Source organism: Stegostoma tigrinum, chromosome 12 (genome assembly GCF_030684315.1).
Source record: "Stegostoma tigrinum isolate sSteTig4 chromosome 12, sSteTig4.hap1, whole genome shotgun sequence".
NCBI lineage: Eukaryota > Metazoa > Chordata > Chondrichthyes > Orectolobiformes > Stegostomatidae > Stegostoma > Stegostoma tigrinum.
The window spans coordinates 59,274,311-59,288,802 of NC_081365.1; the positions used below are offsets into that span (position 1 = coordinate 59,274,311).

Sequence of the window (14,492 nt, forward strand, 5' to 3'; positions counted from 1 at the left end):
ATTCTGGTCAACATTAATCCATGAACAAATATCACCAAAACAGGAACAATATGTGGATTTTGTGGCAACATTCCCACCTCTAAGTCAACAAATGCAAAGTCTTAAAACCCAGTTTGAGATAGCCCAAGAGAGTGGAGATCAGAGCTCTAATGCTGAATTCTAGGATAACTTCTGGCCAGGTACTCCTATCCACTAGGTGTAGGATGGACTCATTATATGGGTAGAGAGCACACAGAACCATCCTGTCATATAGGATGACTCAGCCTTTTCTGTAGGTATAACGGCATTTATGGTCACAGAAATAGGATGCGTTGAACAGTTTGTGAGCACTTTCACTATCTTCAAAATACTGAAATTAACCACCAAAATAAATCATCTGGCCATTTATTTCATTGCTGTTTATGAAACATTGAAATGTGCATTTTTTAAAATTAATTATAGTGACAACATGGCAAAAATAGCATCTCGGACCCTCAGACGTGCCAAGAACTTGAAAGATGCAAAATCAATTGAAAGCTATTTATCCTTTGGTTCCTGCTTTCAGCTGCAGTAAATTAATGAATTTAACTCATTAATGAAATTACTGCTGATCATTGTTGTAAAATGCCAGGGAATGCTAGAAATATAGAAGTAAAGATTAAGATTTTGGAAAGGCATATTAGATAGATATCCTTGAAAACATGAAGGAAGGGTGAAGACATTCTAATGAGTTAAGAATATAAAATACAAGTTCAAGAAAACCATCAGATAGAGTCTAACGCCAACTAAAAATGGTTTAATAAGTCATTGCTACTGTAGTATTCGTTAGATCACCACAGAATGTATACTGATGAATGATCATGGAAGTGTCATGCATTGGCAAGTATCTATGAGGTGCAATTGAAGTGGACAGTATCATGATTTGGCATAACGGAAGAATGGGTGTATTGGTTACAATGTTGTGAAATTACCTTTTAAAAGTTTCTCAAATCTAAATTATGATTTCCATATGCTATCATATTCATATTACCACAGAGAAATGAACAGGCCATTGTGAGTCATTGTACTATAAACTTATTGGATCTTCTTAACACATATGAAGATACTGTAGTATTCGTTAGATCACCACAGAATGTATACTGATGAATGATCATGGAAGTGTCATGCATTGGCAAGTACCTATGAGACGCAATTGAAGTGGAAAGTATCATGATTTGGCATAACGGAAGAATGGGTGTATTGGTTACAATGTTGTGAAATTACCTTTTAAAAGTTTTTCAAATCTAAATGACAGTTCACGTCTTCTCTAAAGGGTTGTGAACCATGTGTCCTTGAGAAGCTGGCTTGCTTCCACAGAAATTGCACAGAACTAGAAGATGCCTACCCTAGTAATAGAGCCAATTAGATTAGATTAGATTCCCTACAGTGTGGAAACAGGCCCTTCAGCCCAACAAGTCCACACCGCCCCTTGGAGCATCCCACCCAGACCCATCGCCCTAAAACCCACACACCCCTGAACACTACGGGCAATTTAGCATGGCTGACCCACCTAGCCTGCACATCTTTGGACTGTGGGAGGAAACCGGAGCACCCGGAGAAACCCACGCAGACAAGGGGAGAATGTGCAAATTCCACACAGACAGTTGCCCAAGGCTGGAATCGAACCTGAGTCCCTGGTGCTGTGAGGCTGCAGTGCTAACCACTGAGCTACTGTGTCGCCCAATTAGGTTGTGATTTCAAACGTTTCCCGTGCCAGCAAAACTGAGGGAACTGAAAGTGGGGAAATGAGCAGTTTGAATACTGGAATTAGATTTGCCTGTCATCTTTAAAGATACACAGAGTTTCCACAGCAGCAAAAAATCAAGCCTTTCAGTTCCAAGACCCTCAGGGAGATGTCAGCAATATCAAGCTGTAGAACTGGAATTGCCTTAAACCGTCTATTTAATTCCAAGCAAGATTGGAATTCAGAGCTTTTAAATATAGCTAATTAGAATTTCCATATGCCATCATATTCATATTACCACAGAGAAGTGAACAGGCCATTGTAAGTCATTGTACTATAAACCTACTGGATCTTCTTATAGAAGATATAAATTAGCAGAAGTAGGCCATTCAGCCCTTTGAACCTGGTCTGCCATTGAAGACATAGCTGTTTTACTGTAACCTCATATATACAATTCCAACTACCCCTGGTACTCTCATTTGTACTCACTGTCACAGAGGTTAAGAGTAAGAGACAGTGAGAGACAATGCTTTCAATTAATAATCAAAACGCCAAAAGGAAAAGCCAGAAGAAATATCTTCATGTAGTGGCTTGTTAGGTCAATGAATAAGACAAAATCTGAGACAGAGAGGTGTTGAATGTAGTTGAACAAGTTTCAAGTGAAAAAAATACAAGAATTTGATTGGTTACTTTTGCGATGCTTACTAGATGCTTTTTTCAGATTTTGTTTCTACACTAAAATTTAGTGTGGAATAATTGCAATAGTTTTTGATTGATTTAAAAGCCCCTTTCAACTTTACATAAGAATTTTTTGTTTCATTCATTCACCAGATGTGGGATCACTGGCTAGGATGGCATTTATTGTCTTATCCCTGGTTGTCTTTGAGGTGTTGGTGGTAAGTGGTCTTCTTATCCACCACAATCCACTTTCTATCGGTAGACCCACTTATGTTACGGAGGGAGTTCCAGCAACACTTAAGTAACTGTGATATACTTCCGACTCAATATCTAAATTCATTTTTGCTCCGTGGACAGATATCAGGAGCAAACTATTTGCATACAACTTCATTGATAGCTTTGAAAGAATAGCTAATATGAATGATCTCCTTCCAAATTTCTCATTACTAAATCTCAAGAAACTTTTTAATTTAATCACAGTTACTGGAAAAAATTCCGATACAAAGGAAGTCTGTGTCAACCTCATTCAGTATGCTGTGAATTTGCTTCACGTGCAGGGTACTCCTGAACCCCAAACAAGCTGTCTATTTTGAATCTTCATCATGTGTAAAAAAATGTGAATTTCATTATTGTTCAAATTGCAGCTATAATGCAGCCTGTATACACTCCCAAATTATGAGTCTTTAGTTGGCACATTGTTCAAAAGTTTTCCTTTTTATCTTCATGAATTCAAAACTGAGCAGAGTACTGACAATAAGCAACATTAATTTCTATAACCTTTCTCCAGAAGGAGCAAAAATTCACAGCTGTTTAAGCTGATCTTGGGAGTTGTCAAGGCTGTTCTGTAAGAATACAATTGCAGAATCAAACACTTCTTGAACATTTACTTTGGAGACTTTGAATCAAAACCAAGCCTTTTGATCTTTAAATCTGTCATTCAGATCAATTTCACAAATGTTTACTGAGTCCCAGATTTTTGGCTTTCTTAAGTGAAATTTAGTGTTACTTTTTTAATGTATTTCAAACCATAATCCAAGCACAGTGCAAAGAAACAGGACGGATACAAAATCAAAATTTTCTCAGAGACAAAAGTATCATTTCATAGCAAGGTAACTGTAAACATTGCTTCAAATTGTATTAGTCAAATATATTAGCTTATAAATATTGAATAGAAATGGTACTTTTGGACTTTTTGTAATGGATTTTAAATTGTTACTAGTTAGCCAGAGGTGTGAGAAAGATTTGTTGGATCTAACATGGACCAGTTGTAACACAGTGTAAGTTCTTTGGACCTTAGCATCCATATTATAATGGGCTTTCATTGTACATTAGGTCAAAGTCTATTTTCATTATTACAGCTGGAGAAAGTTTACCAGAGAAACTAATATCACCTTCCAATTATATTCCACTTATAATTTTAAAAAATAGAATACCTGTTCATTTATTAACAAAATGGTACAATAGGATTTTCCTGTGTGAAAGGGAAGATAAAGAACTTCCAAGACTGAATAACGCTTCGGCTCGAAATGCAACGATTCGATTCCGCAGAAGAACTCTGACACCCAATTTGCTTGGAGAGCTGGAAGCAAAAATGGATTATTTTAGTGAACAACGTCCTGAAATCTCAGAGGAGTGGCAATTACCATTGGGTGAGTTTTCTACTCAAACTTCTTCTGTTCCAACCAAGCTCCACACTTCTGCCAGGACTTTGAATCCCAGAGTTGTCAGGAACAAAGAGTATACCTTAATTTAGAGTCATACAGCACTGAAATAGATCCTTTGGTCAAGCTAGTCCAAGCTGAAAATCTTGGGATACTTATAAAGCTTTGCAATGGATTTCTGAATTAGGGTCAGTAGATAAAAGTCTGTATGGGTGAATGGATGCATGTGCAGCTATGAAATCATTGAGTATGGGTATGTTATATGGGTAAGAGTAGGTGAGGTAAACCGGTGAAATGGTTAATGAATTAGAGTTTGGGTGGATTGGCAGTCGGGTCAGATCTTGTTGTCAGTTCCGGGAGCTATTTAGGTCGAGTCATGGGGATATCAGGAAGAGAATCAGATGGTGGGGTTAGTTCAGGGCATATTGGTAGGGAACAAGATTGCAGAGGTAGTTGTAATGCAGAGAAACATTACATAGGCCAAATTGGAAAAAAAAACTGACAATAAGGATACATGAACACCGAATAGCCACCAATTCTCACTGGTCTTAATACCCATGGACAGAGGACACAAGTTCGACTGAGACAATACATTCATAATAGCACAAGTCTGGAAGCACAAGATTGGAAGCCTGGCATTCCAGCTGGAACTCCATCATCAAACATATTGAACTGGACCCAATACACAAACCACTGAAAAACGGAACCGGAAGTAATGCCAACCATCCCAGCAAGCCAAAGCAAATAAATAACAAGTGGGACAGAACAGTAACATTTCATCAGACAATGTTATCTAGCAGGCTGACAAAACATCTGCAAACAAACACATTGGCTCAGAAAGCAAGTCTACAACCTCAAGTCAGTTGTCTGGTTACCCATGCATTAGACTAGGAATTTTCCAGCTAACATTTTCTGGGTAACTACCAAGGAAAGTCAGGACAATCACATTAACTCAGCATTGAAAGCTTTTTTGGACGGTCCCAAGGAACAGAGAAGTTAATTTTCAAAGGTTTGATCCTCACAGGCAATTCCCACTGACTCAGTGTATCGGGACTTCCATGGGGTCTCAACTCACATTTCTGGTACAATCTCCAAATTTCAGAAGTCTGGACCACTTTTGCTCAACAGGACAGAATTCAAAAAGTATCCATTTCATTTTAAGATGTATGATAAATTATACATGAGTCAGTGCAATAATTTAGTGTTGTAAAATTCACAAGTATTCAAAGAAAACGAGATAAGTAAATTAATTTTACTAAACAGAGAAACCAAATAAGAAAATTCATTTACCTAACTGTGTACTTAGAGTGACAGGAAGGTCAGTTTAAATATTTTGAGCAAGTATCTGAGCTAATAAGAAGAACATCGTGACACACATCAGAACTTCAGACTTTAATCTCTGTCCATTAAACCCCAGCCCTATGTGCTGCTAATGTTCTTTCTCTAGAAGAAAGGAAGCAGGGTCCTAATTAAACCCTTTTGTCAAGGGATTGAAGACCAAAAATAAATAAAATCAGAAGTCCAGCATGGTCATAAATTTGTGCCAACTTTTCCATTTTAAAAAATTTACACGTTTATATTTGAAATGGAAATGCAGCACATCCCATTGTGGTACCACATTATCATTTCTTCCATCCCAAAAAATATTAGAAGATGCAACAGGTTCCTGTTCCCTCCTCCTTATCTAACTGATACTGGCTGTCATTTCCATTACTGTTTTCTCAGAGGTGGTATCTGAACACCGTGCTGCCAACCAAAACAAACCCCAGCCAATTCATGACTATGTCCATCTCTCACAGTTCCAGAATCAGCTATCAATCACAACTTCCACCCAGATTGAGAGCTCAGCTTTGACCAGGTGGCTTACTATTATCCTGTTTTAAAAAATGAGCCATTCATCAGCAATGAATGGATGAACATTTGAAGATTACCAAAAGTGTTTCACCTCTCAGAGAGCCATTGTAGGCAATACATATGATGGCTTGCATCTAAGAAAACATATTAAAACAGTTCTCTTTTCACATGGTCTCCAACATTTCAATTCTTTGAAGTGTGGGAAAGCTTACTTTACAAAGACTTACAGATTTTCTGGCCCATGTTTTGATTAATCACTTCATTTCCGAAATCATTATTTCCAAATCCACCTTGTTCAGGTTGTAAGTCACTAAAAACAAGTCAAATAGTTATTCACATGTAACATTCAAGGACCTAAATGCACAAAAGTAAACGTATTCAACTTACAAACTTTAAATGTGTATTTCCATGAAATGAAGATGTTACTGAGATCTATGCCAAGTAATAACAGAGAAAACAGGTGAAGAAGTGCAGTGACACCCTTACATCGTAAATCTCTAAGGTGCTGGCCTCAGATGTCCTTTCTGTGCAAATGTCTTTATTTTTAAAATAGTCATTGGTCTGAATTTTCTGAAAGCAGCAATTATGATCAGGTTGCAGATCTTGCTCCTGCTTTCTTACCCTGTGCAGTGTATCTTCCATTTAAGTAAACCCTCATGGAGTAGGATCATCAAAAGGGTGTGGAAGCCAAGTTATTTCCCGTTATTTTTTAACAGTACCAGCGGCTGTATTTTGCTAACAAAAACTGCTGCAGATCAAAAATCCTGATTTAAAGCTATTTAAAAAAATACAGAGTGAAGGTAAATGTTAAAAGTAGATGGTGGCATGACAAATGAGTGAGGAATTCTGCGGTGGAAGGTGCTCCTTACACGACAGGTGACAGATTGGTGAGGAAATCGAGTGGTAGATTACTGAGGAGGATAGGACGGTATGTCAGTGAATGAAGGAGTGTGACGAGCTTAGGTGATCTTGGGTCAGGTCAGCTCAGGGAGCGTTTCTGAGGTATCATGATATTATCATGAGAGGGATGGGTCATGGGTGGGGTCAGGTCATTGGATGACTGATGTGGGCAGATTGAATCAGGTCTGGCTAATTCAAGGGAAGAAGGATTGCGTCAAGTTGGGTCAGTGGTTCAGATCCAGTTGAGCAAGAGGAGAGCATCAGGTCAGTTGGGACTGGGGAGGGTATGTCAGGGTCGATTCAGGTGATGAACCCAAGAGTTGGAAACAATTTACTTTAAAGAAGTTCCAGACATTGTGTAATTGCCCATCAGAAGATTAAATTTCCTGAGCAATTCCTGTGATGTTCAGAATGCTGGAGATCCTTAGGACTGAAATTTCAGAGTATATTGCTACAATAACTATCTTCCAATCAGAAGATCTGGATCATTGTATTTTTCAGTAGAATAGGGAGTCCTTCACCCAACAAACCTAGCAGCAAATAAACTGCTTCTGATGTGAATGCTAGACCAAGAGAATCACATTCCACAAAAACTCCATCTTTCACAAGCTTTGCTGCCCGTTTGTTTTGAGCTATGTAACCCGCACTGTAAGCTACAAAAAGGTTTCGTGCATTGAATGGTTTCCCTAACGAATAATCTGAGTATCCACGGCCCCAGAGTGGTGCCTGTGTATTGTGCCATGCAGGTCATTTAAGTGTCACAATGTGTTCATCTTTGGCAGGACTCTGTTTCTCAGTACTGTTCTTTTACATTGGCTTTCACTGAGTGAAAGAGGGGGCAGTGTCATTGTGTGAGTCAAACCTCAGGTGTGAGTGGGAATCTTGAGACCCTTGCTACCAGGAGAAAAATCAGTGCCACAATATTCTGGGAGGCAGCCTTGCTTTTGGTCACCATCTCATTCTCTGATGGCCCCAATGCTGGCAATCAGAACATCAACAGCCTGAAGCCTCAGCACCTCACTAGGAGAGGTAAGCCATGCTGAGGCAGATTGCAGACAATGCAACAAGAAGGCACCCTCAGAGGCAGGAACCATAACTGAAACCTATGTAAGCAGAAGCCAATAGGCCTTTTAGAGTGGATAGAACACCCATCCAGAGGAATAATTTTTGCCTTGGCATGGCCTGAAACATCTTAAATGGATTTTCAGTTTTAAGGCATAGCCAATCCTATCACAAAGTGGGAACACTGCCGATGGTGGGAATGTCAGGAAGCCCTCATGACATGGCCCCCCAACCACCACCCATTGTATTTTCTCAGCCCTGCCTCTATGTCAACCTCCAAAATAGAACTGAAGTCAAATCATTTCTTCATTGCTCAAAAACCAAAATTTCAAATGCACAAAATTGAAAGGTTGAAATAAAACAGTCCCAATACCTGCATTACATGTGGTTAGTAAGGGTAGCCATCATCCCAGCCAATACTATCAATGACATAATGTAGAGGTTCCAGTGTTGGATTGAGGGTGGGCAAGGTCAGAAATCACACGACACCAGGCTATAGTCCAACAGGTTTATTTGAAATCACAAGTTTTCAGAGTCTCAGTCCGTCAGATGTTAGTAAGAAAGGTAGTATCAGACACTGGATTTATAAATAAAAGATCAAAGGTTCACACCATTAATGAGAATGTACTAAGCAACCTAAGATGCTGTTAAATCTTCAATCTGTCAGAAGGCTTTAAGTGATTAATATGTATACATAAATCCCAAGTCACTGTCCTGAGAGGACTAAAGGTTTTATTGTTGTAAAGAAGAGGTGACATTTTAGGTCAAACAATGCTTGTTAGGTGTGAAGCTTTGTTTAAAATCTGATTTTGTTTTAGTTTGGAGTCAGACAGGTTTTATTTCTAAAGTACGAATTTAAAATTATACATGTATAAAAGTATAAAAGCGGTCATGGGCATTCGGCCTCGGATCTTCGGGTCAAAATCGTCCAAGGCGGACTTTGGGTATACAACAACGCAGAGTTGCTGAGCAGAGGCTGATAGCCAGGTTTGGTCCCCATGAGGACGGCCTCAACTGGGATCTTGGGTTCACGTTGCACGACAAGAGAACCCACCACACTACACACGCATGTGCACACACTCGCTCACACTCTCTCTCCCACGTGCGTACTTCTCTCTCCCATGCCCACACTCACATTTGCTCTCTCTCCTATGCCCATGTACACACTCACACTCACTCTCTCTCCTGCCCCATCACATGCGTGCGCACACACACTGTCTCCCGTGCCCGTGCGCGTGCACTCACACACTCTTTTTTGTGCTCGCACTCACACATTCTCTCTCTCCCATGCCCATGCGTGCACACTCACACTCGCCCTCTCTCCTGTGCCCACACACACACTCACACTCGCTCTCTCTCCCGCACCATCACACGCACACGCACACACACTCTCTCTCCCGTGCCCATGTGCACACACTCACACACTCTCTTTTCCGTGCCCGTGGGCGTGCTCATATATTCTCTCTCTCCCATGCCCATGCGTGCACACTCACACTCACACTCACCCTGTTTCCTGTGGCCACGTGCCGGCACACATACACTCACACTCACTCTCTTACCACTGACCGTGCGCACTCACTCTCTCTTTCCCGCATGCACACACTCACTCTCTCCATTCTCCCCCCACGCGCATCCTCCCTCAGACACACATTTTCTCCCTCCCCAACACACACACACACACACACACACACACACACACACAATGAATCTGTGGGGAAATTTATATTTACAGATTCATCCTATTTTGTTCAAAAAGCACGCAATTTAATGATAGTCAGTCAATGTGGCATTTTATAAATTCCTGCATTAGAAATAAAACCAGTCTGACTCCAGACTAAAACACAAACAGATTCTAAACAAGGCCTCACACCTAACATGCATTGTCTGACCTAACATGTCACCTCTTTTTGACACTGATAAGATCTTTAGTTCTCTCAGCACCATGACTCAAACTAATTCTGGGATTTACATATACATATTAATCAACTAAAACCTTTCACTGATTAAAGATCTAACAGCATCTTGGGTTTGTTTAGTACATCCTCAGCAATGGTGTGAACCTTTGATCTTTTAGTTAGAAATTCTGTATCTGATACGATCTCTCTCACTGACGCCTGAAGAAGGAGTAAGACTCCAAAAGCTTGTGTTTTCAAATAAACCTGTTGGACTATAACTTGGTATCATGCGATTTCTGATCAATGACATAGGCAGCCTCTATAACCTATTAAATGCTCCAGCTATAATAGGCAAATTCAGCTGCTCACTCAACTCTTCATACTTCATTAAGGTGAAAATGCCTTAGTTTAATCCCTTGTCATTTTAGCTTGGGTTATTGCTACACACAGCATTGACTGCAGTTACAAGAATGACTGGAAAGAGAACAGTGAGTCAAAACAAAAATGAAATCCCCAAATAGCACGATTATGTGCTGAACAATTTTTTAAAAATTTTTTTAACAGAGGTCTTTCAAATATGAAATGCTGTAATTCCTCAGCAGTCTGGCACCATCTCTGCAAAACAGAGATAGTTGACCTGAGGCAAGTTTGGAGGCAGGAGTGATTGTAATTGCTGGTGTGCGGTGTGAGGAGGAGAGTTTGATGATTCTTGGTTGCAAGGAGATCCTACTAAAAGCAGCTGTTGGGAGGAGGTTGTGTTGAAACGGAGGTGGAAGGTAATCAAGACCAATGAGCACAATTTTACCAAGCTCTTATCATTTTACCAGGGACACAACAATGGGGATTCCTCTCAGCCAGAATGTCCAGAATCAAGTCACATCTTCTTCACATGTATGAAATGACATCTCTGAACAGGTTGATTCAAGCAAAAACCATGAAGGTCCAGAGCCTTGCCAGAAGAAACAAAGGAAAGGCTCAGTGTTAGAGGTCAGTGCTGGCTCTGAAAGATATTACAGTTTGCTTTGGAGAGTGAAACACAGTGGACAACAACAGTTCCAATAAGCAGTCGAAAACCATTTTGGCAGCGAGGTGGCACACAACTTGAGTATCGTATCCCTAATAACATTGTGGGTCAACCCACAGCAGAAGGACTGCAGCAGTTCAAGAAGTCGGCTCACCACCACCTTCTCAAAGGCAACGTGGGATGGGCAAGAAATGTTGGAAAGCCAATGATGTCCACATTCCCACAAAATGAATTTAAAATATGGACTGAATAACGTAGGGCTTGGGAAACCTGGATCACTGAATGCAGGTATTTGTCATGGGCCTCACTGAATCGGGCTTTCAGACCCCCAGCACATAGCAGAGATTGAGTTAGAGAGCTAGACAGCAACATGAAAAGGCAACAGAATCATGAACCTGGAAGCAGGACACAGACATAGAGGGCACAGGGAGGCACACACACACAGTCCCCCTCTCATGAACAGATGACAGCATCCAGCAGAGAGAATCCACCAGCAGATGCTCCATTTTTGGCAAATTTGTAAAAGCAGTGCTGTCTCTCCAGGAAGTCAATCACTGAGCTATGTGTCATAGTGGAGGATGGGCTAAGCCCGAGTGGGAAACATTGAAGACACAACTCCAGGGATTGTGTGGAGGAATAAAAACAAAACCCTGTAAATGCTGGAAATCTAAAGTAAAAACAGAACACGCTGGAGAAACTCAAATATGGTAGCAGTTGTGGTGAAAGAGAGTCATCGTTTCAGAACAGTTCTGAAGAAGAATCTTCCCGGATTCAAGAGCTAGTCAGTATTTGTACATTCACACTGTTTCAGTCAGGCTGAGAAAGCTATCATATTAGGATGATAATTTGATTCCCCAAGGTGCTTGATGTTATGGATTGCATGCATATGGCCATCATGGACCTACATGTCAGGCAGCAGCCATCACCCTCAGAAAGGGATTCTAGTCTCACCAAGTACAGTTAATCTCCCTTCAGGTCTCCGTATGTTACCTTACAAACAGCCACAACACCCAGGTTCAAGAAAACCTAAGTGTCTGAATCTTTCAGCTCCCTAAATGCCTTCAAGGTTGGGTGTTCTGTGATAAAAGCTATCCATGAAACATCTGGTTACTGACTCCTATCAGGAACCCAAGCATGAATATGAAAGAGAGATGGCAGCTGCAACAGTACACCCAGAGCAACCACTCGGTAGGCCATATCATAGTCATAGTGTCATATAGCACAGACACAGACCGTTCAGTCTAATGCGAAACATAATCTCAAACTAAACTAGTCCCACCTGCCTGACCCATATCCCTGTAAATCTTTCACTTATTCAAGTGCCCTTTAAATATAATTGTACCCACATCCACCACTTATTCAGGAAATTCATTCCACATGTAAAATACTTGCCCCTCACGTCTTTTTTTTAAATCTCTCTTCTTTCACCTTAAAATGTGCCTCCTTGTCTTGAAATCCCCCATTCTAGGGAAAAGTCAACTATCATTAATGCTAATAATACCCTTCATTGTTTTATAAGATCGCCTCTCTACCTCCAATGCTCCAGTGAAAAATGTCCCAGCCGAACCGGCCTTTCTTCATAACTGAAACCTTCCATACCCGGCAACATCGGGGTGAATCTCTTCTGAGCCCTCTCCAGCTTAATAATATCTTTCATATAACTGGGCAACCAGAAATAGACACAGTATTTCGGAAGAGGACTCACCAAAGTCCTGTACAACTTTAACATGATTTCCCAACTCCCATATGCAAAGGATTGAACAATGAAGGCAAGCGTGCCCAATGCCTTTTCAACCCTTCTGAAAACATTCAGTTGAGAAGCCCAAGGACCATCAAATGACTGCACACATCCCATTTTCACTCAGACATAAATTCCATTAAAATTTGAGCCAGTGTTACCTAAAAATATCAGATTTTCTCACAAACCCAACTTTAGCTGATGTATTTAACCCATAGCTGTAATTTTAAGAGCAGTTTGATTTGAGAGTGAGCCCATTTTCCCAGAATGCAGCAGGACCAGCCAGTCATTTATGTATAAGCATTCTTTCTTCAATTATTCTGCAGTAGCTTCTTATCAAATGATTTTGAAAATCAAAAAATACAAATTTTAAAAGACTAACTGAACATAACGACTTTATTCTTAATGTGTGTGTAAATGAGAGTGTACAAGAGTGAGTTCATGAGAGAATTATTGTTATCTCATAATCTGTATCTAACAGCAGAACAAAAGCAAAATAAAATTAAAAGTTTCAATTACTGACTGATAGAATTCCAATACCCACTCCAAATTTTTGTGTGCCACAAACCTGAATCCTCAAGGAAATAGGAAAAAATTTACTAATATATGCAAATTAGGGCCAATGATGCAGTGAAAAGTGTAATGTCATTTTTGTATCAAGTAAATCAAATTTCCTGATCCAGAAATTATCCTTCAGTTTCTTTTTCTGTTCCCAATAGAACTGTTATGTATGCCTGACATTGTGAGTGCAGTGGGATTTATTTTCCTTTTGAATGCAGCTGTACATTCCAGAGCCACATTAGACAAATTCACTTCTCAGCTCAAAATCAACATACTGTGGATGTTGGAAATCAGAAATAAATTCTAAAATGCTGAAAATACTCAACTGAGCTGTGGAGAGAAATACCATTAATGAACTGAAATATGGCTATGAATTATGAAATTGACATTGAGTGTGTTTAAACGTGTGAGCAAAAAGCTTGCAGTTGGAATATAATGTGGGAAAATAGGAGGTTGCTCACTTTGACAGGAAGAATAGAAAAACAGAATGTCATTGAATTTGGGAGAGAGACTGCAGAATGAAATAGTCAAGAAAAGATCTGGACCTCCACCTACATGAGTCATGAAAAAAAGCTTGTATGCAGATGCAGTAAGTACTTAGGAAGGCAAATGAAATGCTTGTCTGCACAGCAGGGGGTATGATACGCTAAAGATATAAAATAGCATTGAACAGACCATGTTTGGAGTGCCGTGTACAGTTTGGTCTGGTTTTTCAACTGTGTTGGAAGCTGGTCAGAGAAGGTTCATCATACTGATTTCTTGTATGAAGGGGTTATCATGTTAGAAAAGGTTCAGCCTGTACTCAGAGTTGACTCACAAAAGGTAGGTTTTCCACATCTCTGATCTTATGTGATTCAGGGCAGAACCGACCTCCACTTCACCAACTCACTTACTTTAATTTTTCAGCCAAACAATATTTAATTATGAAGAGGTGAAATCTCTGTCCATCTTTCAGTGGAAGTTTAGCCTCAAAGACCTCGATCAGGGCAGCATGGTGGCTCAGTGGTTAGCACTGCAGCCTCACAGCGTCAGGGACCCAGGTTTGATTCCAGCCTCGAGTGACTCTCTGTGTGGAGTTTGCACATTCTCCCCGTGTCTGCGTGGGTTTCCTACGGGTGCTCCGGTTTCCTCCCACAGTCCAAAGATGTGCAGGCTAGGTGGATCGGCCATGCTAAATTGCCCGTAGTGTTCAGGGGTGTGTGGGCTATAGGGGGATAGGTCTGGGTGGGATGCTTCAAGTGGCTGTGTGGACTTGTTGGGCCGAAGGGCCTGTTTCCACACTGTAGGGAATCTAATCTAATCTAAGACATTTAGGGGCAGGCAAAGAGTTGTGGCTACTGTTGGTACTACAAGAACTTCAAGGAGGAAGAGCACCTGTGGATGCAGCGGAATTTGGATGAATCCAAGGTCTCCCTGG

At 40.5% G+C, this 14,492-nt stretch overlaps 1 protein-coding gene across 1 annotated transcript in view; it reads right to left on the reverse strand.

Moving 5' to 3' along the window:
* The window catches only part of LOC125456902 (cilia- and flagella-associated protein 47-like), a 478,989-nt gene that overhangs the window by 291,903 nt on the left and 172,594 nt on the right, over positions 1-14,492 (reverse strand). Inside the window, exons 42-43 of the mRNA XM_048540417.2 lie at positions 6,123-6,205; positions 3,814-3,959 (exon numbers count right to left, since the gene is read on the reverse strand). Coding sequence (XP_048396374.2) covers positions 3,814-3,959; positions 6,123-6,205 — 229 coding nt within the window. The remainder of the gene's footprint in view (positions 1-3,813; positions 3,960-6,122; positions 6,206-14,492) is intronic.